The following is a 25,730-nucleotide window of genomic DNA, read 5'->3' as shown; positions in this document are numbered from 1 at the left end:
CCCGTATCATATCTTGCAGAAGACGATCAACCCTGCATGGTCACGAACAAAAAGCCATAACGTCTCGTGGAGGCTTGATTTAGCGAACCTGGTGTTAAAGGGAAGTCTGGAGGGGAAAACGTGATCAGAGGTGATCGCTCTTGCGGGGTCTTTAATCTATCCCAGGACGAATGAAAACGGTCGGACGCAGTCGGACAGGGCAAAGCAAAGATAAAGACCAAAAATACTGTACATGTAGGAGCAAACATTGATTGTTTGATCAAGATAGTGTAGATTTAAAATACAACCAGTAAAAGTCGACCCCCCCCCCCCCCCCCCATAAACGCTCCAACCTGCATCAACCCGCTATTCGACAACTTCATATCGCCGCCCCCACGAGGGTGGACTAGTCATGAACCAAGACCGAAAGGGCGCTAGGAGTCGCGATCGCCGAGCTTCTTTGCGCTCCCGCTCGGTTCGTTGCATGTCCATCCAGACGGTTGGGGTGATGATTCGCGGTGGTGGGTGTGGATAGTGGGAGGTGTGTGACCCGTATCGGTTGTAGTCGTGCTCGACCTTTGATGGGGCGAGTTCTGGCCATCGGAGGGGTGGATCTCTGGTCGTTGCTGATTGGGGCGGTTGCATGTGTAGGTCCTGATGCATAGATGTGCATGATATTGGATATGGAACTGAATTCGGTCTCGGGCTGGGTTGGGACCCTGGAATATCCACAATATGATCGGAAAGGTCATGTGGCGAGTTCAAGTCAGATCTATCGTTGCCATGAGTTGAATTTGCACGCGATTGTGGGGTTGCTTCTGCAGAGTGCTCCATCTCCATGTTCAAGTCGAATTTCCTATTCACGGTTGGTGTCCCTGACATCGTAAAGTCGCGACAGAAGGCCGCGTAGGACTGTTGAAGGCGCATGTCTCTGACCGCTTCCACATCTACGCTATGGATGTCCTCCTCAATGTCTTCATGGATAGGTTCGTAGATCATTGGCTCGTGTGATTGATCTGGTAGGTATGAAGCAGGCGAGCCTGGCGCATCCAGTTGTGTTGCTTCATTGAGATCCTTCAGGTTCTTTTCGCTCAGTTGATGTTCTTGTACCCCGGACCCGAGGATTGACTGTGATATCCTCTTCGAAACGCGCCTGGTCAGTTGCGTGACTGTGTTTCTGCGATGGAGTGGACGTGGTGGTTGCTCCGAGTCTTGTGTGGAGTAAGTCGTACTCGACGTAAAGGAAGCATTATCGTTTACAATCATAACGTCAGGCATGTTGAAATATGTATTCCGCTGTCACAGTACGTAGATAGTTGCGACTGAGAACGACGGAGAGGGAGACCAAACAGGGTTGTCGGGGAATAAATAATACCCCAACAACCAAGAAACGCTATTGAGTCCAAGTTGAAAGAAGTGAACTTGAAACAACAGCAATCTACACAGACAATAAGCAAGATGTAGCGGTGAATACTCTGGTACGCTGCGCAGTACTTTAGGATATATTGGATGGCACGTACCGGTAACAAGGAGATAGGAGTCTAGATCAGGGCCAGATTCTTTGTTCAACTGACAAGAATGTGCAGCATTTCAAACTAAGGCTTGGATCTGCAGGGTCGGACTGATCTACAACTTGTATAAACCCCCCCCCGGGGGTCGCTCGGAGTCCCATATATTGACAAAGAAAAGAACATGTGCCCTGCCTAGGCTATCGCAAGATCGTTCGCGCCTTGCCCTTTTGCATAATCGGGGGTAACCGTGGGTACCGCTACAGCAAGCCACCATGCGAGGTGCTCCTCGAGGTACGTCAGAGGCACTAGAGGTCCAGTGGGCACCATTTTGCGATAGGCTTGGGTGGGTTCCGGGGGAGGGGGCGGGGGGGAGGCAAAGTCTGAGAGGCATTGAAGGGCTATACTTGCTCACGAGAACTTGAAACTGACAGGTAGCTTTTGCCCTGTTTGACTCTGATATATCACCGTTGTGTTAGTGACTCCTGAGACAAGGACAAAGGGGCAGTGAGACATTCTAGTCACACCCCGCCATCGTTCGCCGTGGCGCCGCGTTATAGCGCACTAGTCTCAGACATTACATGGATGCACAGCGGAGATCATTGGCCTGGCTGAATAGATTTCTATTGGCTGATCGCTAACAGGAAGTACTGGTCCGTAGTTTGTGGTGGAATCCCTGCAAGTGAACGATTTCGGACTTCATAATCATTCGTACGCGGTGAATCCGGTTCAAGCCCTCGGAGTTTAATGAAGAGGTCACGAGAGGGCCGAATCAGATCAGGATTCGATGTTTTGTTTACAAGGTATAGATCAGAGTGTATCAGATAGGAGTACAATCCGGGTCACATTACATGCCCTCGCGTCCTAGACCCCAGCGGCCAACTTCACGCATGGCTTCGTCGCCGCCTTCAGCCAGGCGGCCGTTTGCATTGGAGGGGTTGCTGTGGCCCAGGACGCCGGCCACGCACTGCCAGCCATTACGACCACCTCCCCAGCGGAGGACTTCGTTTTTATATCGCTCTCCGGCAGCGCGATCAACGGCGGCCTGGCCAGATTGGAAGACATCTTGCCAGAGCTTGTTGGCGATCGCTCGGTCAAAGATGTAGCTATAGTATGTAGCACCATAGCCGTACAAGTGACCGAAGAAGCCCTGCCACGAGGTGCGTGGCCGAACGTTATCCGGATCGGGCAGACTGGAGTGCTGAGCGAAGACTTGGTGATAGATCTCGGTGGAGTCAATGCCAACTGAACTAATTTCGGCAGGGATAGAATGATAGGCTTGGTCAACAAGCGCCATGAGGATCTGGGCCTCATTCTCCACAGCGCCGTAGATGGACCCGTGCGCAGTGCGATCTAGTTCCATGCTCTGCATCATACTTTCGGAAAGAGGTTCATCAGTCTTCCAGTGGCGCGCATACAAGGAAAGAACCTCTGGAGCAGTCGCGAAACTTTCCATCAGTACGGAAGGAAGTTCGGCAAAGTCCGTGGCGCACCGAGTTCCAGAGATGGACTGCAGAGGTGTCTGACCGAGGATCGAGTGAACCGCGTGGCCCATCTCGTGGAACAATGTACGAACACTCTGCTCGCTCAGCAGGGTTGGGTGACCCGAGCCATTGGCCTGGGGCTCCTGGAAATCGCATACGAGAGCAATGGTTGGCAGCTGGCGCAGAGTCTTGGTCTGCGGGTCGACGCCCGTGGCCATCCCGTCGTTCGGGTGAGCCGACTGGTCCATCGAGGCACATTCGGCAACCTCTTCAGCTGAGATCTCACGCGAACAGCGAAGAGTGAAATGAGCCGGATTTGGGTGCTTGCTGGGCCGGGTGAATAGGTCACAGTAAACGACTGCAATGTGCTTGTCCGATTCGTCCACGACATCTAAGCGACGGACGTCTGGATGCCAGGTCTCGCCAGGAGATGCTTCGTGTGGAACAAGACGCACACCATAGAGACGCTCGAAAAGCCGAGAAAGACCTTGCATGACAGTTCCCAGGGAGAAGAAGTCATTAACAGAACCCAGGTGACGCGAGCGACGAGACTGGCTGTACTCCAAGACCCGCTTGTGAACGTAGAACGCATGGTCCCACGGCTGCAAAGAAGATCCTTTCTGTTCCTGCAGCTTGGATAATTCTTCACGAACTGGACCACGGTTACTTGAGACAAGTGAAGTCAAGAAGTTCGATACTGCTTCAGGCGTCTTGGCCATCTTGTCACCGAGAGTCATATGCGCAAAGCTGCTGTGGCCTGTAAGTTGGGCCAGTTCTGCTCTTTTGACCAAAAGTTCTTCTAGTCTTTGTAGCTGGCGTGTACTGGATGTGCGAGTGGCGAGATAGATCTCTTTGCGAACTCCTTCATCACGCACTGAGCGCAGAGCAAGCCGAGGGACAACGCCCATAGTTGGCACTGGTGCCTTCTTGTTCCACCGTTTGATTTTTTGAACGACGACAGGATCCAAACCCTGAAGGGCACTGGCAGGGAAGACCACCTGGGACTTCGCAGGCTCCGCGCCGTTCATGAAATCGGATCCCAACTGGCTCACATCATTTGAAAGATTGACGAAACGCTGCCGTACCTCTGGCGGCATATGAATCGCAGAATTTGAGAAATCTTTGTTCAAGATCTGAGCCACAATCCTCTCGCCCTCGGTCCAGTGTGATGTCACATCGGGGTTGTTTAGGGCTGTATTGAGCTGCTCGTGAAGGCCAGTGGTGGTATTCAAAACATTCATATATTCAAACATTAGAGCCCACGCCTGCGTGGCTGCTTCTTGTATCCGTGGATCAGGATGAATGGTTCGAATGAAGTCCGACAGGTCGATAACGCGACACAGGAGATCACTGAGCCGGTCAAGGTCGCGTGCCAGTGCCCTGTATTCCTCCACGGTCGAGGCGGCGAGAACCTTGGTCACGATAGCCTGGCATCGCTGCAACGAGACATTTGCGAATGTCCTGAAGCCTTCGGGGCTTGTGAGGTATTGGTTCTGGACTAACCCAGCTCGTCTGGGGATCGTAGTGGTGCGTTGCTGGGAGTACTCATTCCAGAACGACTGGGAATCGAACACGCGGCGAAGGGTCTGGTCGTCGGTCTTCTTCCCTGGCGCACTGTTGTCTGCTGGGATATATTCAAATGGCGTCGGCGAGGCTGATGCGGCGCTCGCGAAGGCTCGGGACTGCGACTGCAGGTGCAGGCATTTGCGGCATGTCCACGATCGTCGCACAGTGCGAAGCATTGTAGCGACAGTATTAATAGCAGAGTAAAAACATAAGAAAGAATCCCAAATGTCCCTAAGGAAAAGAAGTGAGTTGTAGGTGAACGGGCAATGACGGAGTTTTCTGGAGGTTCCGCCGAGCCGAAGAATTCCCGTCTGGCTCCAACACGACTTTGCTTCACCTTCAACCTCAGCTCCCCTACTCCTCCTCCCCCACACCCCCAGGATGTCGTTCCGGCCGATGTTGCAACAGGTATGGTTACCCTCTAGCAATTGCTCCTTAAAATACCGATGCAATTGTTCCCTCAAGTTCCCTACTGACGTTGTGCCTAGCGGGCTGTGGCTCCGATCGCAGCCACCCTCCTCGCGGGAGGCATTGCTTTGTACCCCAAGCAGACAGCTTTCGCAGAAGAGCCTCGAGACAACGTATGATAATATCCTCTCTCATATCCATGACAATCCCAGCTCCTGGCTTGCCCTGACACGACCACTTGCCCAATATAGCGCAAACCTATCTACGATGACTTCCCAGCCGACATCCCCGAACCCTCCAAACCCGCACAACCTGCTCAGTCCGCTGCTCCTCAGCTGCTATCCACACCAGCTGTGCAACAAGCCCCCTCATCGCCAACCCCGACAGATATCCTGACTGCTCAGGTCCGACAAGCCCGTCTTTTCCTTTACTCCAACTCCCTTGCCGCAGAGAACGGCTTCAACAACTTTCTGTCCCGGGCCCTTAACATCGAAAACTGCTTCACCAACACCGTTGCCTCGCTCGCACCTTCGCCCGAGTCTGGCGAGCGCCTGCTCCCCGGCGGTGTCTACGCCGTCGTAGCCGCCATGGCAGGCTCGATCGTTTCCCGTAACCGTGGTATCTTCCTTCGCACTGCGTCGCCACTCGCTTTTGGTACCGCTGCCGCCTACACTCTTCTCCCTGTGACTATGCGCAATGTCGGAGACCTCGTTTGGGAGTATGAGAAGAAGGTTCCTGCCGTTGCGGAGCAACACATCGCTATCCGTGAGCGGGCAGAGCACATCTGGTTCACCGGAATTGCGCACAGTGGAATGGCACGTCAGATGATGGAGGAGAAGATCGGCGACACCCGTAAGAAGCTGGAGGAGTTTGTGAGCAAGGGCCACTAAATTTGGACCCCAGATGGGAGCTATAGAGAGGATTTATTTGTTGCATATGTACGCTTAGAACTTGTAGATCCGAACACATAACCGGATTGGTTCCTTTTGTTTCTCAAATGTTTGATCTTATAATACATTACAGTATACAATAGTTGGTCATCTAAAGCCCACATGAAGGGATACTTGCAGATGGGAATAGTTTGTTGTAATTGGTATTTGGTTTTCATCATGATACTCTACATTAAATTGGTCAAAGATACCTTCCTCATTCTTCCTGCGTCGGCCCTGGTGCGCCCTCCGGCGCCTCATGCGCAGGCGCAGGACTTTCCGAATGAGAAGGCGAGGGTCCAACCTTGGGCGGGGGAGGAAGAGGAGTTCCATGCCTAGAAGGCGCGAAATCTTGCTCCCGACTCTTCTGCTCACCCTCAGCAAAGTAATCATCGAAAGCCCTGTTAGGTGAGGCAGAAGGTCGGTGTCTCCCTGCACGACGGCTCGCCGGCGACCTATTATCTGACGGCGAAGCGATTCTTTGTGAAGCCAAGGGCGGTGGTGCGGTCATGTTTGCAGGAACCAAGAATTGGCCCGAGGGAGGTGCCATGCCTTGCACAGCACTCGCAGGGCCATCTACTGGGGCAGTAATGCCACCATCACGTGTCTCGAAAACAACCTCCCCAGGTGCTTCCACCTCTTCTCCGAGTCCAATGGGTAGTCGATGCAGGGCACCGAATCCTAGCTCAGCACCAAGGGCTCCCGCACCACCCCAGCCCCGTGTAGGCACAAGCTCAACTTCACGAACCACATCGAACTCGCTGTTATATACCCATAGAACCAAGGTGCGATCTAGGTGGTCTTCGACGAGCTCTCCGAGTGCGGATTCCCCTCTTAATGTCCCGCTTGGGGTTCCAATGATGTAGTCCGAGTAGGGTAGCAAGCCAGCACGGTAGGCTGGACTGAGTGGCGATGGGATCGCTATGACATGCCAGATGTTTTGTGTAGAGGAGAGAGGGGCAAGCTGGAGTGCTAGACCGAGAGCTGGGTTCGTTGGCGGGACAGAATGCGTGACCGTGTGGGTTCGTTGACCCTGGGAAGCCCGTGATTTAGCTATGGCCCGGTTTTAACGAAGCTGTTGCGTTCTTACCTTTGCGCTCCATACCTCCAGTGTCAAGCTGGCCCCAGCGCAATTTCGCACTTCTGTCGCAAAGAGACTGGGATCCGGATCTTCCTGTATGTCGGTGTAAGCGATGTTGTAATACCGAGACGTACGCTAGCTCTATAGACAAACAATTGTATGACCGTTGATTCCAACAATAAAATCAAACCATGGCTCTAGAGGCAGCTCCGGGTCCTTGTTGCGGAGCACCTGGAAGCCGAACGCGTTGTCGTTTGGTCCGTTTCGAGGTTGTTGGCCGGGTTCTCCGTCCAGTCGACCGATGAAACGATTTAACGCGCCAAACATCGTTGTTACTTTCAAAAGGAATGCGTAACCAAATGAGGGTCAAGTGAAGCTGTGTTGTTACGGCCTGAGAGCTGGCCAGATGGCGAGACAAACACTGCAAACACCCGCATCTTTATCGGTTATCGAGCATCGATCTTGCTTTATCAAACATCATGGCGGACGAAGAAGAAGCTCCTCCGGAGGTGCATCACTACAATAGTCTGCAGGAGGTTCCCTGGGACATCCAGAAGTAAGTCCCTTGGTGGTTCATGTTGACCAGCGCTAACCCTATGTCAAGTTATTGGGCACAACGTTACCGGATCTTCTCTAAGTACGACGAAGGTGTATGGCTGACTGACGATGCTTGGTTTGGCGTTACGCCTGAACCAGTGGCCCAGTAAGTACCTCAATGTTACTTTTTACTGTGTTTTAATGACCATAATTAGTCAAATTGCCACGCAAATTGCCCAGTCCGCACCTGCTAACCGCAGCATTCTGGTCGATTGCTTTGCTGGCGCCGGTGGAAACACAATTGCATTTGCATTGACCGGAAAATGGAAGCGTGTTTATGGAATCGAGAAAAATCCCGCCGTCTTGAAATGCGCAAAGCACAACGCCAAAATCTACGGTGTTGAGAACAAGATCACTTGGTTCGAAGGTGATTGCTTTGAAATCCTCAAGAATCAACTCAAGGAACTGGGTCCCTACAGTGTTGTGTTTGCAAGCCCGCCATGGGGAGGTAAGCGTACCTTTCTGCTTGATTGTACGACTGGAACTAATCGTAAAAGGCCCCGGATATCGGTCAGATCAGGTATTCAACCTTAAGACCATGGAGCCATACTCGCTACAAAAGTTGTATGATGAGTACTCTGTGTTCAGCAAGCACATGGTTCTCTACATTCCCAGGACATCTGATTTGAAGCAAATGGCAAAATTAGTTCCTGACGGTCACAAGTCTACCGTGATGCACTATTGTATGGAGGGTGCGAGCAAGGCGTTGTGTATTTTCTATGGAGATTTCAATGTTTCATGACTGACGTTGCCTACGCTTGATGAAACTCCAACTCAATATACTAATATTTCTTTTCTTCTTTTGCTCGCTTTAATATATTATAAATGATTTATTGAAGCGCGTAATGTCTCAAGTCCTATTGATCTATCACGAGTTGATTGCCATTTCGGGTTAGCGTCAACCTCGCGCATCTTGGAACCCGCGGCCGTTTTCCATCTCGACTTCTTCTCCCACTTGGACGTTCCCTTTCTTGCTTCGCACTCTCTTGTTTTTCGGCTGTAGTAGCTAGAAAAGGACGCAAGATTTCTTTTGCATAATCAGATACCAACCAGATGCCCGTCGTTTGAATCGCGAGCCGCCCGTCTGGCTAGCGCCTACGTTTACGACCCCAGCTTTCCCTCACGTTTATCCTGAACCAATCTCTTCTTTTCACCCAGTTGAACCTTTCAGTTTCCTTAAAACATCTGTCACCGCAAAAATGCCTCACGCGACGCAGAAGAAGGCCCCGGAGGACGAGGACGATGACTTCAACAATGTGATGCAGCAGCTCAACAGCTACGAGAACAACGGACCGTCTTTGGATTTTCTGTCGCGCGACTTGGATGTTGGCGAGAAGGCAGATGATGCGGTCGACTATGAAGATTTCGACGACGACGAACTCCCAGAAGAAGAGGCACACGCTGCTCCGGCCCTGCCTGCGGTGGACGACAATGGCGAAGATCCTTTCGCGAACCTGGGATCCGATGACGCCGCTCTTTTCGGGAACGGTAATGATATATTCGGTGATCAGGCTGCGGGGGTTCAGAGACAAGACGATAATCTTGATGATCTGTTTGGTGAAGGCTCTTTTTCTCCTCCTCCTGCTGGACAGGAGGATCTTACCAGTGGCCTCTTTGAAGATGAGCAAATGCCCTTGACCAATGAGCCAGTCGAACTCCCACCCATTCCTCCCGCGCCCGTCGCCCAGGCAGAACAGGTGCCCATGGATGAAGATATCCCGGACGATTCCAGCATCATGTCAGACGACATGGACCCCGCGACACTTCGCGCTTGGAAGCTCCAACAGGCACTTTTCGCCATGTCTGGGCCCGAAAACCCACCTGCACCCCCAGAAAATCGTGAAGAACTTCTGCATTCATTATTTCCTTCGTTTAATCGCAATGAGCTCCCACGATGGTTGGAGCTCATTCCACACAAGAAAGCCATTTTCATCGGAAAACAGCCCACCAAGCCTCCTAAGCCCGTTCTTCCCACGAAAGTGAACATTGAGCTCGCGGCGGATCAGGAGCGTACATTCCGAACTGGACAGCCCCTCAAGCGTGGCCTTGATCATGATTCTCTAGGCATCGTGATGATAACCCAGACAACACCAGAGGAAGAGGAAGAAGACAAAGAAGACATTGATATGGGTGACGCAGATGGTGATGATCCACTGCCGGGTGGCATTACTATGCAAGATCTTCGAACCATCTGCGCAGACTGGGATATGGTGGACAATATTCCCATTGCCGAACCTGAAGAAGAGCCAAAAGATGCCGCTTTCGACGATGACGAGCCAGATTGGCTCATGGACGATGATATGCCTAAGAAGAAGCGAAAGACTGGACCAAGCCCAATGGACGTTATCGCAATGTCTCATATTGATATCCCGCTGTTGGATGACCCCGAGCAGGCAACGTTGAAGATTGCCAAGAGGGTCACTATTGATTTGAACGATCCAAATATTCTCGTTGACGAGTCAAGAGCAGACGCTATTGCAAACAAGCCGAAACATGCTCCCCGATCCAGAGATGAAGTTGACTTGAATTTGACGCGCCGTCTCACTTCACGTTACAATATCTCGAACGACCAAGCGTACGACATGCTCAAACAGAACCACCAGAACAAGATCCGCAGCACTCTTGGTAATGTGACCCTCGAGCACGGTTTGCCTGCTCTCCGTTTGCAGTGGCCTTACTACAAGACTGAGCTGGCCAAGGCTGAAGCCCGATCTTTCCACCGACCCTCCATGGCCTTCCGGCCTGGACAGACTTCCTGGTTCAAGAACCCTGCCCACGTCAAGCGCAAGCAGCAACGCGGCAGAGATGCAAAGAGTGTTTACGATACCACCAAGGCATTGTCCATGGCAGACAACTCTAATGTTTTGCTTGTTGAATACTCTGAGGAGGTTCCCATGATGCTTGCCAATTTCGGAATGTGCAACCGATTCATCAACTACTACCGACGCAAGAATATTGACGACCCAACGCGCCCCAGAGCGGAGATTGGTGAGACAGCTGTCCTCCTACCACAAGACAAGAGTCCGTTCTCTATTTTCGGTCACGTCGACCCCGGCGAAATTGCGCCTGCGATCTCCAACTCCATGTATCGAGCACCGCTCTTCCCCCACCAGACAAAGACCACAGACTTCCTAGTGGTACGCAGCAGTACTGGGGAGGCTGGCAGCAGCTACTATCTGCGCAACATCGAGAACTTCTTTGTCGCTGGACAGCAATTCCCCTCGGTGGACATTCCTGGCCCGCACTCGCGTAAGGTGACCACTGTTGCCAAGAACCGCATGAAGATGTTGGTCTATCGTCTGCTGAAGAAGAGTCCAGACGAACGACTTGCGATCAGCGATGTGACAGCTCATATCCCCAATACTACTGATATGCAGAATCGGCAAAAAGTCAAGGATTTCCTCCAGCACGACAAAGATACCAAGTACTGGAAGCCACTGGATCCGGTTCTTCCAGACCAAGACACCATTCGTTCTTGGGTGCAGCCCGAAGATGTTTGTCTATTGGAATCCATGCAGATTGGTCAGCAACATCTCCACGATACCGGTTATGGCAATGATGCGGAGACCAACAACGAAAATGAAGAAGATGAAGAGTTGGAAAGCTTTGAACAGCAGATGGCTCCCTGGAAAGCGACTCGCAACTTCTTGCTTGCCTCTCAGGGCAAGGCTATGCTGAAGCTTCATGGCGATGGTGATCCGACTGGCCGTGGCGAGGGTTACAACTTCATCAAGACCAGCATGAAGGGTGGCTTCAAGGCTATCGGTGAAAGTGTCGAAGACAAGCTCGATGCGCAGCGACTCAAGGAGCTTGGCGGTCACAGCTACAATGTTGCTCGTCAACAGAAGTCATATGAAACATCTATTCGTCGCATCTGGGACGCCCAAAAGGCCAGCTTGTCTTCCACTGTCGAACACTCCGACCAGGAGAGTGACGTTGACCACGAAGAGGAAGAGGACCAATACCATAAGCCCACACCCCGATCCGAGGCACCCACCCCAGGACCATATCGCCGTGACGACGAGACAACAAGTCAGTTCAGCAAAATGAGTTTCGGAGATTCTCGCGGCAAGGTCATGCGCATCGTTCGCCAGGTCAAAGAAGCAAATGGCGAGATCGTCGAGAGGGAGCAGCTTGTCTGGGACCAGCGTGTGATCAGACACTACATGCAGCACCGCCATCGCAGCGCAGCTTTACACACCAAGCTAGAATCTATCCAGCCAACCGGCGACCCCGAAGTCGACGCCCGCAACCGCAAGCTGATCGAAGCCGAACTCGGCCGTCTGAACCGCAACAAGGAGCGCCGCTTCGCTCGCGAGAAGCAGAAGGGTATTCCTCGCGCCGGTGACCCGGATGGCAAGCCCGCCGGTACCCAGCGCAAATGTGCCAACTGTGGCCAGGTCGGACATATCAAGACCAACAAGAAGCTTTGCCCCTTGCTCAATGGCACAATGAAGCCCGAGGACCGCGTGACCGATTCAGCTTTCTCCATGAGTGCGCCGGTGCTTTGATGATTCTTCGACTTTTCGTCTTGTACCTCCTTTGTTCCATCGCTCATCCTATCCGTTTTCAATCTTCAATCTTGATACCCAACAGGCGGAGAAGCTTGTTAAAAATTTGTGCTTCGATACCCTGCATTTCTTCTACAGACATGGCCACTTAGCCCAGGCCCCTCCGTGTCATCCTGCTGTCTGTGTTCATTCACCGCATTGTGATTTTGCCATTTTCTTCTCTATTTGCCTGGGGATTTTCGGGACTCGGTTCACTTTCAATAGAATACAAGCAATCCCATGACAATAATATCATTACTCTACGTACCAGGCTCCACTTACCATTCGCACTGTTCTTTTTTGTACCTTAGTTTACCGCATATGGAGTAAGAATGACATATTCTGCCCGGTCTAATTATGAGATGAGAATGTCCTGCTGGGCCATGTACGTGTGTACATTGCTAATAATACATCAAAAGGGACGAGTAGCTGGAAGCCCTCAGTTTCAAGAAGCATGAATCAGCCCCTGTGAGAGGCTCATGCTCTGTACCTAGGTACCAGATAAAGATGCTTATGCGAATAGGTTGCTGAAAGAATGGTGATTTGTTGCGAAAGCGGGAATGGAATGATAGTCGACTGTTGTATTTGTAGGCCAGGGGGCGTGGCTTCCCTTGTACGGCTGGGGTTGGTAGAATCATGATGCATACAGGCCAGACAACTGACCCCTGGCAAGCGGCTGTCGTCCTCGCTCTATTTTGAACGCCAAAGCCATCTCGTTGGGTCGCCGATAGGTATACCCCAGGAAAGCTCCCTTCTTGCGGATCTCCAAGACACTTTTGCCCATCTTTTTATCACGCAGGATCTTGTCGCGAGGCCGTTTTCTCTCTTTTTTCTTTTCAGCCTTCTTGACTTGCTCAGACACTACATCCGGTGTAACAGAGACACTTGGTGGCTCAACGGACATGGAAATGTTTTCATCGGCGTTCGGGGCAGGACTGATGGCATCAGGGTCTGACCCAGGAGTCTCACTGTCTTCAGATTCATGGGCCGCAGCTTTACCGGAGCTATTGAAGACCAGCTTCCAGTCGTCGAAGTACCGTGTATCTTCCCAATTTCTGACCCTGGGGATCGTTGGTGGCTGGCACAAGTGAAGATTCTGCCATTGGATGCCTCTGAAGAATGGATGAACTTTGATGTCCGCTGCATCGTTGGGGTACACGTAATAGCTCGCGATATTTCTGTAGCGCGAGTCCATGGAGTACAACATTTGATTGGAAACGGACCGTGAGATTAGGATGTCATTGGCCTGGTATTTCTGGGAGCTTAGACGGTATTGACGCGCTTGAAGAATCCTATGAATGAGATCGATGGCATCTTGAGAGACCAACCTGTCAGATGCCTTGTCTGTCGGAAATTGGAGAGTTCGTGTGTGTCGCTTAAAGAGGGTCAGAATTCGGATGGCAGATAGTTCAGAAGGATATACTTACCAAAATCTTGATCTTGGTGTCGTGGCGGCTCTCACAGGCAAATGGCGTGAAGCCGTAGAGACACTAAGAAATGTGTGAGTCTTTCTTCGCAATGATGGGATATGTCTTGTCCAACTTACCTCGTAGAGAATGATACCCAGGCTCCACCAGTCACAACGCCCATCGTACATTTCGCCCCGAATGACCTCAGGTGCCATATACTGGCTAGTTCCAACAACACTCTTGGCAAACCTGCGTCTCCCCTTGTTGTCACGCCAATCCAAAAGACCCGAAGAGGGAGTCTGCTGAACAGAGTAATCACCCAAGGTATGCAATTTGACGTCAGGCACAAGGTCTTTCGCCTCAAGAGACTCCTTCTGGTCCTCAGAATCTCCCTTGACATTGATACCAAGCCTCTCCAACAGAGAGTATCTTTGACTGTTGTAGTACGCTTGATCATGAGACCAATGACCATTGAACGCCAGACCAAAGTCGGAGATTTTCAAATGACCCGAGGAAGAGATAAGGAAGTTGTCAGGCTTCACATCGCGATGAATCCAACAGAGCTGGTGTGCCTCTTCGATGCACAGGATCATTTCGGCAACATAAAACCGTACCCAGTCTTCGCGGAGTACATCTTTACGGATTAGGAGGCCCAAGAAATCACCACCAACCATGTAATCCATCACCAGATACAGATTGTTGGCATCTTGAAAGCTAGTGATCAGAGGAACAACCCAACGAGAGCTCTCAGATGCCACAAGGAAATCCCGCTCAGCTCTAATGTGTCCTTCCTGGCAGTTCTGGATCATCTCTGTCTTGTTGATGACTTTCATGGCGTATACCTCTTTCTTCTCCCCAGTCATGTATCTTCGCCGACTTTTCTTGGCCCCCGCCATAGCAGATCTCAGCACCCCGAGAGGGTTTGTTCTTGCAGGAGAGTTGTTTTCAGCGGGAGCCAAAGGATCATCTTCGCTGGAACCCTTCAAATCGCAAGAATTTTGTCGTACCAAGCGCACAACACCAAAACTCCCTTTCCCAAGCACCTTGATGGTCTTGTATCCAGCGACACAGATTGCATTCTGGGTACAATATCGACTGGACTTGAGCACACGGCACTGTCGCAGATAATCATTCTCACGCAACACCCAATTGTGACGTGTCATCGTTCGCTCCTCCGCCGTGAGATCACAAGTGTAGATATATTGTTCTAGTTCCAGCTGTCGTTCCTGACGCATATCCTTGTTCTGGAAAATCAAATTGAAATAGAGTTCCAGGTACACCTTTGCCACTGAGGTAGCTTCCACCGTTTTGATTGAGGGCATAATGCTGACAGGTCGTTCAGAAGGAATTGCGGCCTCTTTGATATCAGAGACAGAAGGCCAATGTAACACTGCCCTCTCGTGATGATCGTATATCTTGGATCGATTCGATGAAGGAGATGGCACCCCAGATGTCGGGGGTGTGGACTGTTCACCACGGGGGGAAGAGTTGCTGCTTGGAGCGGAAGAAGGACCTGAGCTATCATGGGCGCCATCGACCTGTTTGCTCAAGTCGTATGGAGCAGGTGAGACGGAACGAAGAATGCTTGGCGTCGAGTGAAGGTTTGCATGGCGAATGACGGTGGATTGGCCAAATGCCAGAGAGATCCTGTGCGAAAATCGATCTGCAAACTTTGGAGTCGGCTGGCCTCCTTGCTCAATGACACTTGTTGCCAACGGATCTTCTTCTTCCACAGCGTGCAAGCTACCTCCAATAGAATGTTCACAATGACTTTCGGGTAAGGACTGTAGATCGGGAAGAGATTCTGACAGAGTTTCAGCGCCTTCGACAAATGGACTAAGAGAGGGAGTGATAGGAAGCGGTTCGCTTTGCGGTGATTCGATCGTAGCCACATATTCACTTGGCGAAAAAGGGTGCCGACATTCATCGCCAGTTTGTACTAAAGTGCAACAGTCTGTCTCGATGCTTGAATCTTTGATGCCTGCAGAAGTCCATGAGAAAGGCCATGAAACAGAGAAATGGCTGCTTACTCTTAGACGAATTTCGCAATCCCAATAACAATAGAATCTTGGAGCCACTCCGGGTCAGGCGTGCTCTGAAGCGCCTCTTGCCTTCAGGAATGATTGAATCGGAAGTTGGGCTCTCTGATGTGCCTGACTCGATTGGCGATTTACCCTTTGCAGAAATGACGACTTTGGCGGGAATTCGAAGACCGAAAAGGCTTCTTTGAGCCGAGTCTTTCTTGCAGACGGTCATCTTGGCAAAATGAATGGTGGATGATGAGACTAATTAACGATAGAATGATGTACAGTTCAACGAAGCAGAACTGCGAAGTTGCATGTTAGGGCTTGGGCAACCACGGCCAGGGCAAGCACAACCCGTGACTCCCTGCCGTTGTATGCGACGCCACCACTGAAAAGGTGCCAACGACAAAGTAAATAGGACACTGCATATGACTGCTATAATTCACTGGTTGCTTCAGGGGAGCCTCAAAGCTGAAGTGGGGTTGGCTGCAATGGCAATCCCCCGTTTGCCCACTACTTGAAAGGCCTTTTTCACCATCAACTGTAATCTGCCTTTTTCTTTATTGTCAACAGTTTTTCATAATGGTTTCTACAAATCCAACATCATGGAAGGTTCTTGACCCTATCTTTGCTCCCCCGAGCTGTGAGCTCTACAAAAACAAGACTATTTCCGAAGACCTGACGGTGGTAGCGGACTCAGAAGACCAGCCACAGTCTCCTCATGGCCTGGGGGACAATAGCACTTATCTCATCAACCCGAGAACACAAGGTGAAGATGAAGGCAGCCAAGATTACTCGTTTTCGCTGATGCCAAAGGAGCGAAATCACAAGCGACGACCTCGACCGTCTGACTTGAACAGAGTGTATGCTGAGCCAGAACCAATGCAGCAATATTTCCCTATGCCAGCTTCGCAAGAGCGGCTGAAACTTCCTTATCAGTCCCTTGGCAGACCTATGCCCGATCGTATATCCCGCCTGTGCCAGTGTATTCTCCTCTGCCTTACAATATGTCTGCAATGCCTGCACCTCCACAGCGCGGATGGCAAAAACAGTATAGTGCGAAAAACCAGGAACACATATTAGAGCCTGCTCGACCTGCCCCTTATTCAAAATATCAAACCTCATCCGTGGGGTCAAGCCCAATTGTCTGGCCACGAGATCGCAATCTATCCTCCAGCCAAAAAACCCTCTCTCTGTCCGAGGCCAATGAATGGTCTTAGGGCCCAGATATCATATCTCCAAGAGAAAGTGCTCAAGCTGGAGGGTAAGCCCGTCAATCCTGTGGGTTCGAAGTATAAGATTCTCTACCGTATCGAGAAGGATAACAAATCTCGACGCATGGGTCGAGAGTGGGACATCGACGAGAGTTTCAGATCTCCATGGATGGGAACTTTCACCGATCCCCCTGAGGACGTCCACAGCGCCATTGGATCCCCTTATCTACGTTGCAATGACTGGCTGACCAATTTTGAGCTTTACCTGGCTCTGAACACAGACATATCATTTGCGGTGTTTCGGAATTTCAAGAGGACAGTTGAGTAGCAGTCATTAAATGCGAAGTATGGGAAGCCAGCGCCATTCAGCGAAACCATTCTGCCTGTTTCCGAGGAGCTCAATGAGGTCTTTGAAGAGATGCTGAGGGGTCAGGAATTCAGCTCGATGTATCATGGCTACCAGTCCTCTCGAAAAGTAACGACGCCTTATCTCTTCGGTTATCACAACAGATCCAAAGTGGCCGTCATGAGACACGGGCTGAGGGACCTGGCTCAGCAGCAACTAAACCTCTTCATGGATTATGTCCAAGAGACCTGTGGTGAAGAGTATGCTACTGCGGACAGTTTGCTCAACAAGGGCCACATCCGCCCGGAGTACGTCCAATACCTGTTCAGGCCGAACGAGATCTTGGTTTCAAACAACAACAATGAGTACACGGGATATATGGCGGTAGACTGGCTTCTTCAACACGAGGGATATTTTGGATCCGAACAAACTTCCTCATGGATTGTCAAGGGCCAGACCTGGCAGTTTGATGGCAGTTTGATGGCAGTTTGATGGCCGTGCATGCCGAAGATGAGACACGCTTGAATTCCAGATACCAGAGCAACAGCATGTCTCGAAAACGCCACGAAATACGTTGGTCTCTTAATGATGATCCAATGGTTGACACGCTTGGCCGGGAGGCGGCTGAAGACTCATCCTCGGCTCAGACCAACTCGGACAATAATTGTGCTATCACTGACCTTGCTGTGTTCCCGGTCAAGTACGCATCAAGTGAAATTGTTCAGATGCTTCTAAGACGCGGCGAGACCTTCTGGAAGCTCCGTGGACATCGATATGTTTCCTACCATGCCACAGAGGAGGAAAACTTCCAGACTATGGTATGCATCCGAGTGATATTTCAAGGTGCTATAATTGGCAAGTTTGAACTGACCAATGCAACCAGGCCGACGACCGATACATCATAGATATGAAAACGCACAAGCGATTGCATCCAGGTTCTCCCACGGTTCCACCTACACGTACAAGCTTGCTTGATGACCGAGCCATGGCCAAAGGCTCGCCTCCGGATGAGACGCTCCAACTATTGATGCCCCCCAGAATTGTCGGGTTCAACCTTCGCCGCAAGAAATGGTTCAAGCTCTGCACCGACCGCATCTCCGATGTAGTCTGGAACAAAGAAGCCTTCAAAAGCCTGGCCATCGAATCAAAATCCCGAGACCTAATCCAAGCACTTGTCACTAACCACCTTGAAACCGAGTATTCGGCAGACCTCATCGCTGGCAAGGGCAACGGCCTCATCTTGCTGTTACGCGGTGGCCCAGGAACAGGTAAGACACTGAATGCAGAGAGTGTCGCCGACATCGCAGAGCGACCTCTTTACCGTGTAACCTGCGGCGATGTGGGCACCAAGCCCGAAGAAGTCGAAAAGTACCTCGAGTCCGTTCCCACCTGGGAAAGATATGGAACTGCGTCGTGCTACTCGACGAGGCAGACGCATTCCTTGAGCAGCGCAGGCTGGAAGATCTGAACCGCAACGCACCTGTATCCGCATTCCTGCGGGTGGTGGAATACTTCGAGGGAATTTTAATTCTGACACGAACCGGGTAGGTACATTTGATGAGGCGTTCAAATCACGAATTCAGCTGGCACTGCACTATACCAGTCTCGACGAGGACCAGCGACGTCTCATTTGGGAGACTTTCATTGAGAGACTGTGGGAGTTTGAAGCTGGTTGTGTTGATATTCATGATCTGCGCATGAATTTGGACGTGCTCAAGAAAGAGAGGTTGAATGGTCAGCAAATCCGGAATGTTATCACCACTGCTCGTCAGTATGTCAAGTGGCAGAAGAAATTTCTCACGCATGAGCATCTCAAGGACGTTATTCGGGTTTCGGCACGTTTTGATGCTTTTTTGGAAATCTGCATCGTCCAGCCACGAGGAGTTGAGGGCCGCTGAACAAGAGGGGATCATTTGGATCAGAAACATCAGAATGTGACAAAGCAAATCGTTTTTGGAATACAAGTTGCCATAACTCGCATACCACGATATATATTGTCTCAGAAGTTGTATATTGAAGGGTCATTATGAAAGTCAGACAAGGCCTAAGACAACAGAGTCAGTAAAAGAAATCAATGAAGTTATTGCAGGAAACCATACCCACGAATCAAGTTGAGCCCACCATATCGATCCCTCAAGGCTCTCAATAAACCCTGCATCCTCTCCTGCATTCATCCCCACACCGGCAGGTTGCATCATCCCTAATATAGAAGGCATATCCATCGTTTGAGCATCAAAAGCCCCAGCCCCGTGATAATTGCCATCTCCAGATGGCTCAAAAGCACCATCCCCATTAAGATCGGGAGTTTTTATATCAACAGCGAGATCATTCGATCCAATCTGTCGATGAACCTCCTGCCGAAGCTCCTCAAGAATAATCCCATACCGCCGACTCGGACAGTTCTTCCGCGTAGCCTCAGCAAGATGTTGCTGACAAGTCTCTGCGAGAGAAAACAGCTGTCGCAACTTATCAGGGCCACCGGGACTTCCAGCGGAAGAAATCGAAGCCCCGGCTGCTGACCCCAGTGATCTCCGATGTTGCTGGATGGTGTAGATATACACTACCAAAATCGCACAGAAGCAGACATAGTGCGTGAACCAAAAGGATTGGATTAGAACACCTTGTTGCGCGAGTCTATCAACCATGGTCATGATATCCTCGGCGGCTTGTATGCATTTCTGCACATGAGAGCTCACCATTGGGTGTGGGACTTTGGGCCGGCGGCTCAGGTCTGTGAAGTCTGTTAGGAGGAATGAACGTGTGACGTGGATCATTGCGTGCGAATAGGCAAGTTGTAGGACTTGGCTTTGTCGGCAGAGGGGTGGGATCAGACTTGATGGGCGGACGCTGTTGAATAATGGTGGGACCGTTTCTTTCCATTTTTCGAGTTCAGAGGTTAGTCTGATGGCAGTCTCTAGGGGCGAGTCGCGGGTTGGGGTGTTTATGCTGTATAGTTGACGTGATATGTCGCCTAGGATGCGACCGAGTCTGTTTGGGCGTTAAATTTGTCTCTTCAGCGGATGTATACAAAGCCCACCTATAATGAAGCACAGAAGCAATCATCATGCTGTCCGTAGATCCTGTACGTCTTGTCGGGTCTTCTTCCAGTAAGTCATCGTCATTCATCTCGTCTGGTAATCCTTGATCGATGTCCTCGTCATGTAATAGTCGAGGTCGTCCAAACATGATGCTGAGATATTTATCGAGTATGTATACACTCCAAAAAATCCGCTTGCGCAGCTCCAGTTCCAGATAGGAGCATCCTTTATTCGATAATTTGGCAGGCCATTTTCTGTGTAATCCAAGAGCTGTCACAACCTGCATCGTGGTGCCGAATGAGTACCAACACTCGTTGGCTCGCGAGGATGACTGTAGGTAAAGACATTGGCCCAGTCGAGCTTGAATAGTCTCCAGTCTTGGTGGTCCTGACTCGAGAGAGGTCATGTATTTCGAAGCGGCATACCAGCGTTCACTACCAGATATCAGTATTGCGCAGTCATTTCTACCCAGGAGAAACTCACCTTTCACTACGCCCATCAGGCATCCCATCTGGCCGGAGCTCTGCGTACAAAGTACTTACGGCAAAGATGATAAGAACAACAGCAGTTCGGGCAACCATGTTCCCAACCGGTAAATTAGAGAGCGAGATATCAATCTCATAAAGTTGTCTAGTCCAATCCTCAACATTGCCTCTATGCACGAAGCGATAAGTCACCATGGAGAAATCGAAATAGATACCAACCAATTCCATGGCTTTCTCAAAGGATGGCAGTGCAAAGTCTACCTCTGGAAAATTGCAATATGGCTTATCGCCAAACATAAAGACAGCCGTGTTCCGTGAGGATTCATTTTGAAGTTCATCTGGATAATGAGTGGTCTCATCTTGGTGTAGCCGACTCCATACACGATTGATAAACGACACACCCGACGCAGGGCCGATGTAATTGCCTTCAAAATCCGTAGATCCTGGCTCGGGCGAGTTCCGTAATGACACTGCATGGTGTTGGCTCGGGATTGGAAGTGATTTGTTTTTGGTCACAGCCGAGCCTCTTGCACTCGCCCCCGGACGGGGACTGTTGGACGCGCGTGCAGCCTCTAAAGTACGCCGGCCCGTTGGGGCCGAGAGCGGACTGGGTGATGCAGGTAGAGGGACCGGTGGTAGACCGCGCGAGTAAGCGGCATTGTACTCACATGGTAGCGAGAGACGTGTACACCTGGTGCAGGGCAGGGTGCCCGTACAGCGGGTCTTCTTTACTTTGCATGAATCACAGGCTCTTGTGATCTTTTGGCGGGAGATGGCAGAGGCTTTTTTATCTGACGATAGCTCGGAGGCTTTTCTTTTGAGACTGGAAGTAGATACCAAGTCCGATGGCGCAGTAGCTCCATCCTGGACTCCGGGCTGAGGAAATTCGTCCGATATCACACTAGTCATTGTTCCGATCAGCGCGCCAATCGCAGGACAATGATATACAAGTCCCTGCCGTGTATTACGGGAAAAAGAGGTGGAAAAGTGAAGGGAGAAATATCCGAGGGGAAGCAGGATCTCGGGAAGACTCCGGTCGGCGCGGGGATCCGGGGCCGGATGCCCCGAACATCTATAGCTTGAATATCATTTCTATAGTGGGATGAAGGGGAATTTATTGAAGGATAAGCTCTATATACCCTAATGCTCTGGGTTCGGAGCTGGATATGCCGAGCCTGACGATTTATATAGGCATCGGCAGACATCCGGCCTCGAATACCATACGTTGCAGCTCCGAAAAGCATCTACAGACCTGAGATCATATAGATAGGCCTATAAAGACCAGAGTTGATAGCGCCTGAGTTTCAATATCCATATTTTTGCAGACATTCCAAAAGCAAACCACTGCCATCGTATTCATCGGGTTTGCCCACGTAGATAAAAGACCAAACAACTTCGTGAACGGGTATCACTAGAATTCCACTGGTTTCTCAATTCGCGTGCAGCCAGGCTGATCTGATCCGATACTTGTTGGGGTGCCATAAACATATCAAGCTGGTTGACAAGCTACCATCAGCTTGTGTTCGTCAGCTACCGGTGCATAAAGATATCTGGCGCAATAGGAACGAGGGAAAGCCGATGATAGCAGAGTACAGACATCTCAGATCTAGGATAAGGCGGCCATTGGAGGGATGAACATAGGGTGGTTGAAACAATGGACGGAGGTTGTTTGCCACGGAATGCAATCGGTTAGTGAAATTAGACTCGAGGGGCTTCGAGGGGCTTCGAGGGGCTTCGAGGGACTCTTGACGTATCTCAGATCCTCCAGTGGATCATATTCGGTGGTTTCGAATACCTGTTCTTCTCTGGACGTGTAAGCTGGCGAAAGGATCCCATGACGCAAGCCTGTGGATATCAAACAGGACGATTGATCGCAAACCCATTGAGACAAGATTTCGAATGACGGGGTTGATTAAGATATGAACTTCACCCTTGTCGACCTAGTCTTTGGCTCTCGAGCTCTAGGGTTCGTTTTGGGCTGGCGCGCACAAAGAAAAGTACAAGGCTAGGGCTGGCAATAGAAGAACAACTTGGTTTATGCTGAATCTCAGTATGCAAGATAGGCAATGCAAACAAAGATACACTCAAGAAGTGGGCGTAATTGTCTTCCAAGTGACTTGCTTCAGCCCTAATTGGAGTGAATGCAACACATGACTATAAAGGAAACGCTAAAAAAATAACCAACCCATGTCGTCCAAATTGCCGAGAAAGCAACCGTCCAATATCCAAATTGTCGAATTGTCGAATTGCCCAGAGAATTCAAAGGGCCAGATTGGGGGGGGAGTTTGTGGCGCTGGAGCAGATTCATCCAGAGATTCATGCGATATGACCCGAGTTAGGGTGGGAGGATTCCGACCAGCGAGGCTGATTGGGGTCGTAGTAAGGGTTGTTCGGATTGTGACCCCGGTTATTGGGATCTTCTTCAGCTTCGGCATCCTCATTGAGGCGGTTAAGCAGCTCTCGCAGGCTTCCATTCTCTGCTCCAGATCGGATAGCGTTGACGATCAGTTGTACTGTCGCCCCATCTCTATCCCGGATGGAGGCGATGAGGTCTTCGGTAAAGTTGCGATAGTAATCCAACTGATCCTGCGTTCTCCTCGCAGAAGCCTTGCGACGCCTGTCGTTGGCTTCGTCGAAAAAGCAGTCGCGGTTATGGGCCCTGCATTCATCGCATTGAGGATGACCGCTACACTAATCAGAAGATGTCAAATTTCGTTCGGGCAGGGAGTCAGGGCAGAGGGGAAAGTGATGTACTCTAGTCCGACGTTTTTGGCACTCGGTGCAGGCCGTCGATGCTCGTCTCATGCGCCTGTCTTTGTCGTCGCCTCCTCCAGGACTATCTCCTCCCGCGCCGCCTCCACCGCTACCACCCATAGAAGTCCGCGGTGCGAGAGGCCGGAGGCCCCGAGATACATCGGTCATCAAGTCTGTGTGGAGTGACAGAACGGCTAGAAGAGGACAAGCAAAGTAATCAGATCAAAAGCGAAATACTCTATCTTGGCTATCCACCATTTGACAGCATGATAATAAGCACAAGCAAGCAAATCACATCGAAGATGAACGGACCATGAATTGGAGGAAATTATGGAAAGGAGGGGGCCTTCGGGCCACACTAGGTCTATGCAGTGAAGAATCTCTGCCTAGAGACGAAGTGGGGGAGAAAAGGAAGTACCAGAAAAGAGAAAATAGGGAAAAATAAGGAATGGGGAGACACGAGGGATGTTGGCGTGTGTGGCGGGTGTGGGCCTTCAGACGCTGACATTCCCAGATAAAGACAAGTCTACCTAGGTAAGGACCGAGCTGTCTTCCAGGAACCGGGAATGCGACTTGAGCCATCTGGCAGGGAATCCAATAGCCCCACGGGAATCTAGAAAAGAGCCACCTGAGGCTTTTGAAACCAATAATCCATTTCTAGATAGACCAATCACCTAAAGAGAAAGTGTCATTGACGATCTTCTTATAAGGCCTGGATTGCGTTGTAGGCGGAAACGAACTCCGGAGCCCTCGTCATAGTTCAATTCATGTTGAAATCCTCAGAGCCCCAGAATCAACAGGATATAATAGAGCCGAGGACTTGATCCGGAAAGGTCCTAGCTGTTCGGACATGAATATCATGGAGGGTTAGAGGGCATGGCCGAACCCGTGACTCTCATGAAGACCTATACAATGAAGGACTGCACTACGGAATGGAATCATATCCACAGTTTTCCCTTTTTCCTCTTTCAGAATGTGGATTCGAAGATCTCTCATCTCCGCTGAAGAAACCATCTGCATAACTCTCGGTACGCAAGGGCCCGGAGAATTCATCTGGTTCCAATCCCCACGCAATCAATCTTCGAGTTAAGGCCCTCGGAACCCCCTTGAAACCTTGCCACTTCGAGATTATCCACCGAGTCGAACCCCACTAAAGCGTCCCGAACCCACTGTGGCTGTTGCCACTCTGCACCGAGCACTTGTGACCACTTGACTCTTAGACTGCATGAGCTGCCCAATAATCCCTGGCATATTTGGCTATATTGTCTGGATCATCGGTCTGAAGGGAAGCAGCCTATGCTTGTCCACGCAGCACACGGGGTTTTTAAATCCCGTGAGTTACTCCCGCATTTAAGCGTCGAATGATAGCCAACGGCTATGAGGGGCTGGCTGGGGAGTTTCGCCACCACCGGCGCAATGATAGCCAAAAGAAATAGGGGGCTCTGGTAACCTTGGGGCTTATGCTGTCAGACCTACAATATGAACTCGAAATTGACATGTGTGGCTCATGAAATGTCGAAGTCACTGGGTCAGATTCCGTGCGCGCGTTTTGATCCAGGTTTCGTGTAGATCTATGGAGAGGCTCACCACATCCCAGTCTAAGCATACATGGAACCACAACTACGGTATGTCTTCAATCCGCGAGAAGCGCATGTATTTGGAGATTAAGTTAAGTTGCAAGTGACACTTGCCCAGGAACACCCGCGGATCGCACTAAGACAGAGCGGGACGCAACAAAATAGCGCCAAGTTAGGGCCTAATCCGGAAGTGTACATGTTCCGTATACTATAAGTAACTCCAAGACACTGGGGTCTTGGGGCCAAAACAACCCTCGACAGACAAGTGGACCTCATTACAAGACCTCTGGCTGGCGTTGATGCGTGCCTTGTCTTCCAACTTAGGAAATCCTCAAGGCAATCCATTGTTCATGCCTCACCGCATCGCCACTATGCATGGCTTAGATACAAGATGGACCAAAGGCTAATCCCAAAAGAAAAGGCCCAAGAGCCGACGCTACATGTACTTCGACTAAACATTCTACCCTCACCGCTGGCAGTCCAATCTCGGTGCGGCTGTCACCCTAACGTCCGAGGATCTCGGGGAGAATACTTCCGCGCCATTCACAATGATTCGTTTCTCATTGCCGAGTAAACCCTGACATTGGCTGGTCAATGCAACCTGACCAACTACACGCTTTCAAAGCACCGAAGCTATACAGATCTTTGTTCGCAGAAGGGACGCAACCCTAGTTCCCACTGCCTCCACCACATTCCTTTAGACATTGCACTGATCATCGCTCCTCGCCACTCTACGTACGTGGCTGCCAGCCCCAAGCTAACAAAGTAGAGACCGTACAGA

The 25,730-nt window shown here is 50.7% G+C and overlaps 10 protein-coding genes across 10 annotated transcripts; 4 read left to right on the top strand and 6 right to left on the bottom strand.

Annotated features, from left to right (window-relative positions):
* Positions 1-345: 345 nt before the first annotated feature.
* Positions 346-1,257, bottom strand: N7508_001181 (uncharacterized protein; the record flags this gene model as incomplete). The annotated part of the gene is made up of 1 exon (XM_058459247.1): positions 346-1,257. The coding sequence occupies one exon, from the start codon at positions 1,255-1,257 to the stop codon at positions 346-348; it is 912 nt and encodes a 303-aa protein (XP_058322779.1).
* Positions 1,258-2,334: 1,077 nt separating this feature from the next.
* N7508_001180 (mitochondrial intermediate peptidase) lies at positions 2,335-4,713 on the bottom strand (the record flags this gene model as incomplete). The annotated part of the gene is made up of 1 exon (XM_058459246.1): positions 2,335-4,713. The coding sequence occupies one exon, from the start codon at positions 4,711-4,713 to the stop codon at positions 2,335-2,337; it is 2,379 nt and encodes a 792-aa protein (XP_058322778.1).
* Positions 4,714-4,803: 90 nt separating this feature from the next.
* N7508_001179 (MICOS complex subunit MIC26/MIC27) lies at positions 4,804-5,835 on the top strand (the record flags this gene model as incomplete). The annotated part of the gene is made up of 3 exons (XM_058459245.1): positions 4,804-4,950; positions 5,026-5,118; positions 5,197-5,835. 3 exons carry the CDS (start codon positions 4,804-4,806, stop codon positions 5,833-5,835), a joined length of 879 nt encoding a protein of 292 aa, XP_058322777.1.
* A 256-nt stretch (positions 5,836-6,091) lies between these two features.
* N7508_001178 (uncharacterized protein) lies at positions 6,092-7,282 on the bottom strand (the record flags this gene model as incomplete). The annotated part of the gene is made up of 3 exons (XM_058459244.1): positions 6,092-6,907; positions 6,965-7,048; positions 7,109-7,282. The coding sequence occupies 3 exons, from the start codon at positions 7,280-7,282 to the stop codon at positions 6,092-6,094; spliced, it is 1,074 nt and encodes a 357-aa protein (XP_058322776.1).
* Positions 7,283-7,434: 152 nt separating this feature from the next.
* N7508_001177 (RNA methyltransferase) lies at positions 7,435-8,294 on the top strand (the record flags this gene model as incomplete). The annotated part of the gene is made up of 4 exons (XM_058459243.1): positions 7,435-7,511; positions 7,560-7,658; positions 7,708-8,000; positions 8,050-8,294. 4 exons carry the CDS (start codon positions 7,435-7,437, stop codon positions 8,292-8,294), a joined length of 714 nt encoding a protein of 237 aa, XP_058322775.1.
* Positions 8,295-8,751: 457 nt separating this feature from the next.
* On the top strand, positions 8,752-12,063 carry N7508_001176 (uncharacterized protein; the record flags this gene model as incomplete). Its single annotated transcript, XM_058459242.1, has 1 exon — positions 8,752-12,063. One exon carries the CDS (start codon positions 8,752-8,754, stop codon positions 12,061-12,063), a length of 3,312 nt encoding a protein of 1,103 aa, XP_058322774.1.
* Positions 12,064-12,736: 673 nt separating this feature from the next.
* On the bottom strand, positions 12,737-15,767 carry N7508_001175 (serine/threonine-protein kinase; the record flags this gene model as incomplete). Its single annotated transcript, XM_058459241.1, has 4 exons — positions 12,737-13,477; positions 13,530-13,592; positions 13,649-15,492; positions 15,542-15,767. The coding sequence occupies 4 exons, from the start codon at positions 15,765-15,767 to the stop codon at positions 12,737-12,739; spliced, it is 2,874 nt and encodes a 957-aa protein (XP_058322773.1).
* A 974-nt stretch (positions 15,768-16,741) lies between these two features.
* On the top strand, positions 16,742-18,993 carry N7508_001174 (uncharacterized protein; the record flags this gene model as incomplete). Its single annotated transcript, XM_058459240.1, has 6 exons — positions 16,742-17,044; positions 17,096-17,581; positions 17,635-17,913; positions 17,979-18,472; positions 18,550-18,639; positions 18,699-18,993. The coding sequence occupies 6 exons, from the start codon at positions 16,742-16,744 to the stop codon at positions 18,991-18,993; spliced, it is 1,947 nt and encodes a 648-aa protein (XP_058322772.1).
* A 101-nt stretch (positions 18,994-19,094) lies between these two features.
* N7508_001173 (fungal specific transcription factor domain-containing protein) lies at positions 19,095-21,357 on the bottom strand (the record flags this gene model as incomplete). Its single annotated transcript, XM_058459239.1, has 5 exons — positions 19,095-19,139; positions 19,195-20,083; positions 20,133-20,567; positions 20,617-21,225; positions 21,287-21,357. The coding sequence occupies 5 exons, from the start codon at positions 21,355-21,357 to the stop codon at positions 19,095-19,097; spliced, it is 2,049 nt and encodes a 682-aa protein (XP_058322771.1).
* A 1,577-nt stretch (positions 21,358-22,934) lies between these two features.
* N7508_001172 (Zn(II)2Cys6 transcription factor domain-containing protein) lies at positions 22,935-23,540 on the bottom strand (the record flags this gene model as incomplete). Its single annotated transcript, XM_058459238.1, has 2 exons — positions 22,935-23,309; positions 23,373-23,540. The coding sequence occupies 2 exons, from the start codon at positions 23,538-23,540 to the stop codon at positions 22,935-22,937; spliced, it is 543 nt and encodes a 180-aa protein (XP_058322770.1).
* Between the last annotated feature and the right edge of the window lie 2,190 nt (positions 23,541-25,730).

Source organism: Penicillium antarcticum, assembly GCF_028974205.1.
Source record: "Penicillium antarcticum strain IBT 31339 chromosome Unknown utg000002l_segment0_segment0, whole genome shotgun sequence".
Classification (NCBI taxonomy): Eukaryota; Fungi; Ascomycota; class Eurotiomycetes; order Eurotiales; family Aspergillaceae; genus Penicillium; species Penicillium antarcticum.
Note: the sequence above shows the minus strand (reverse complement) of the source record. Positions and strands in the feature narration are given on the sequence as shown.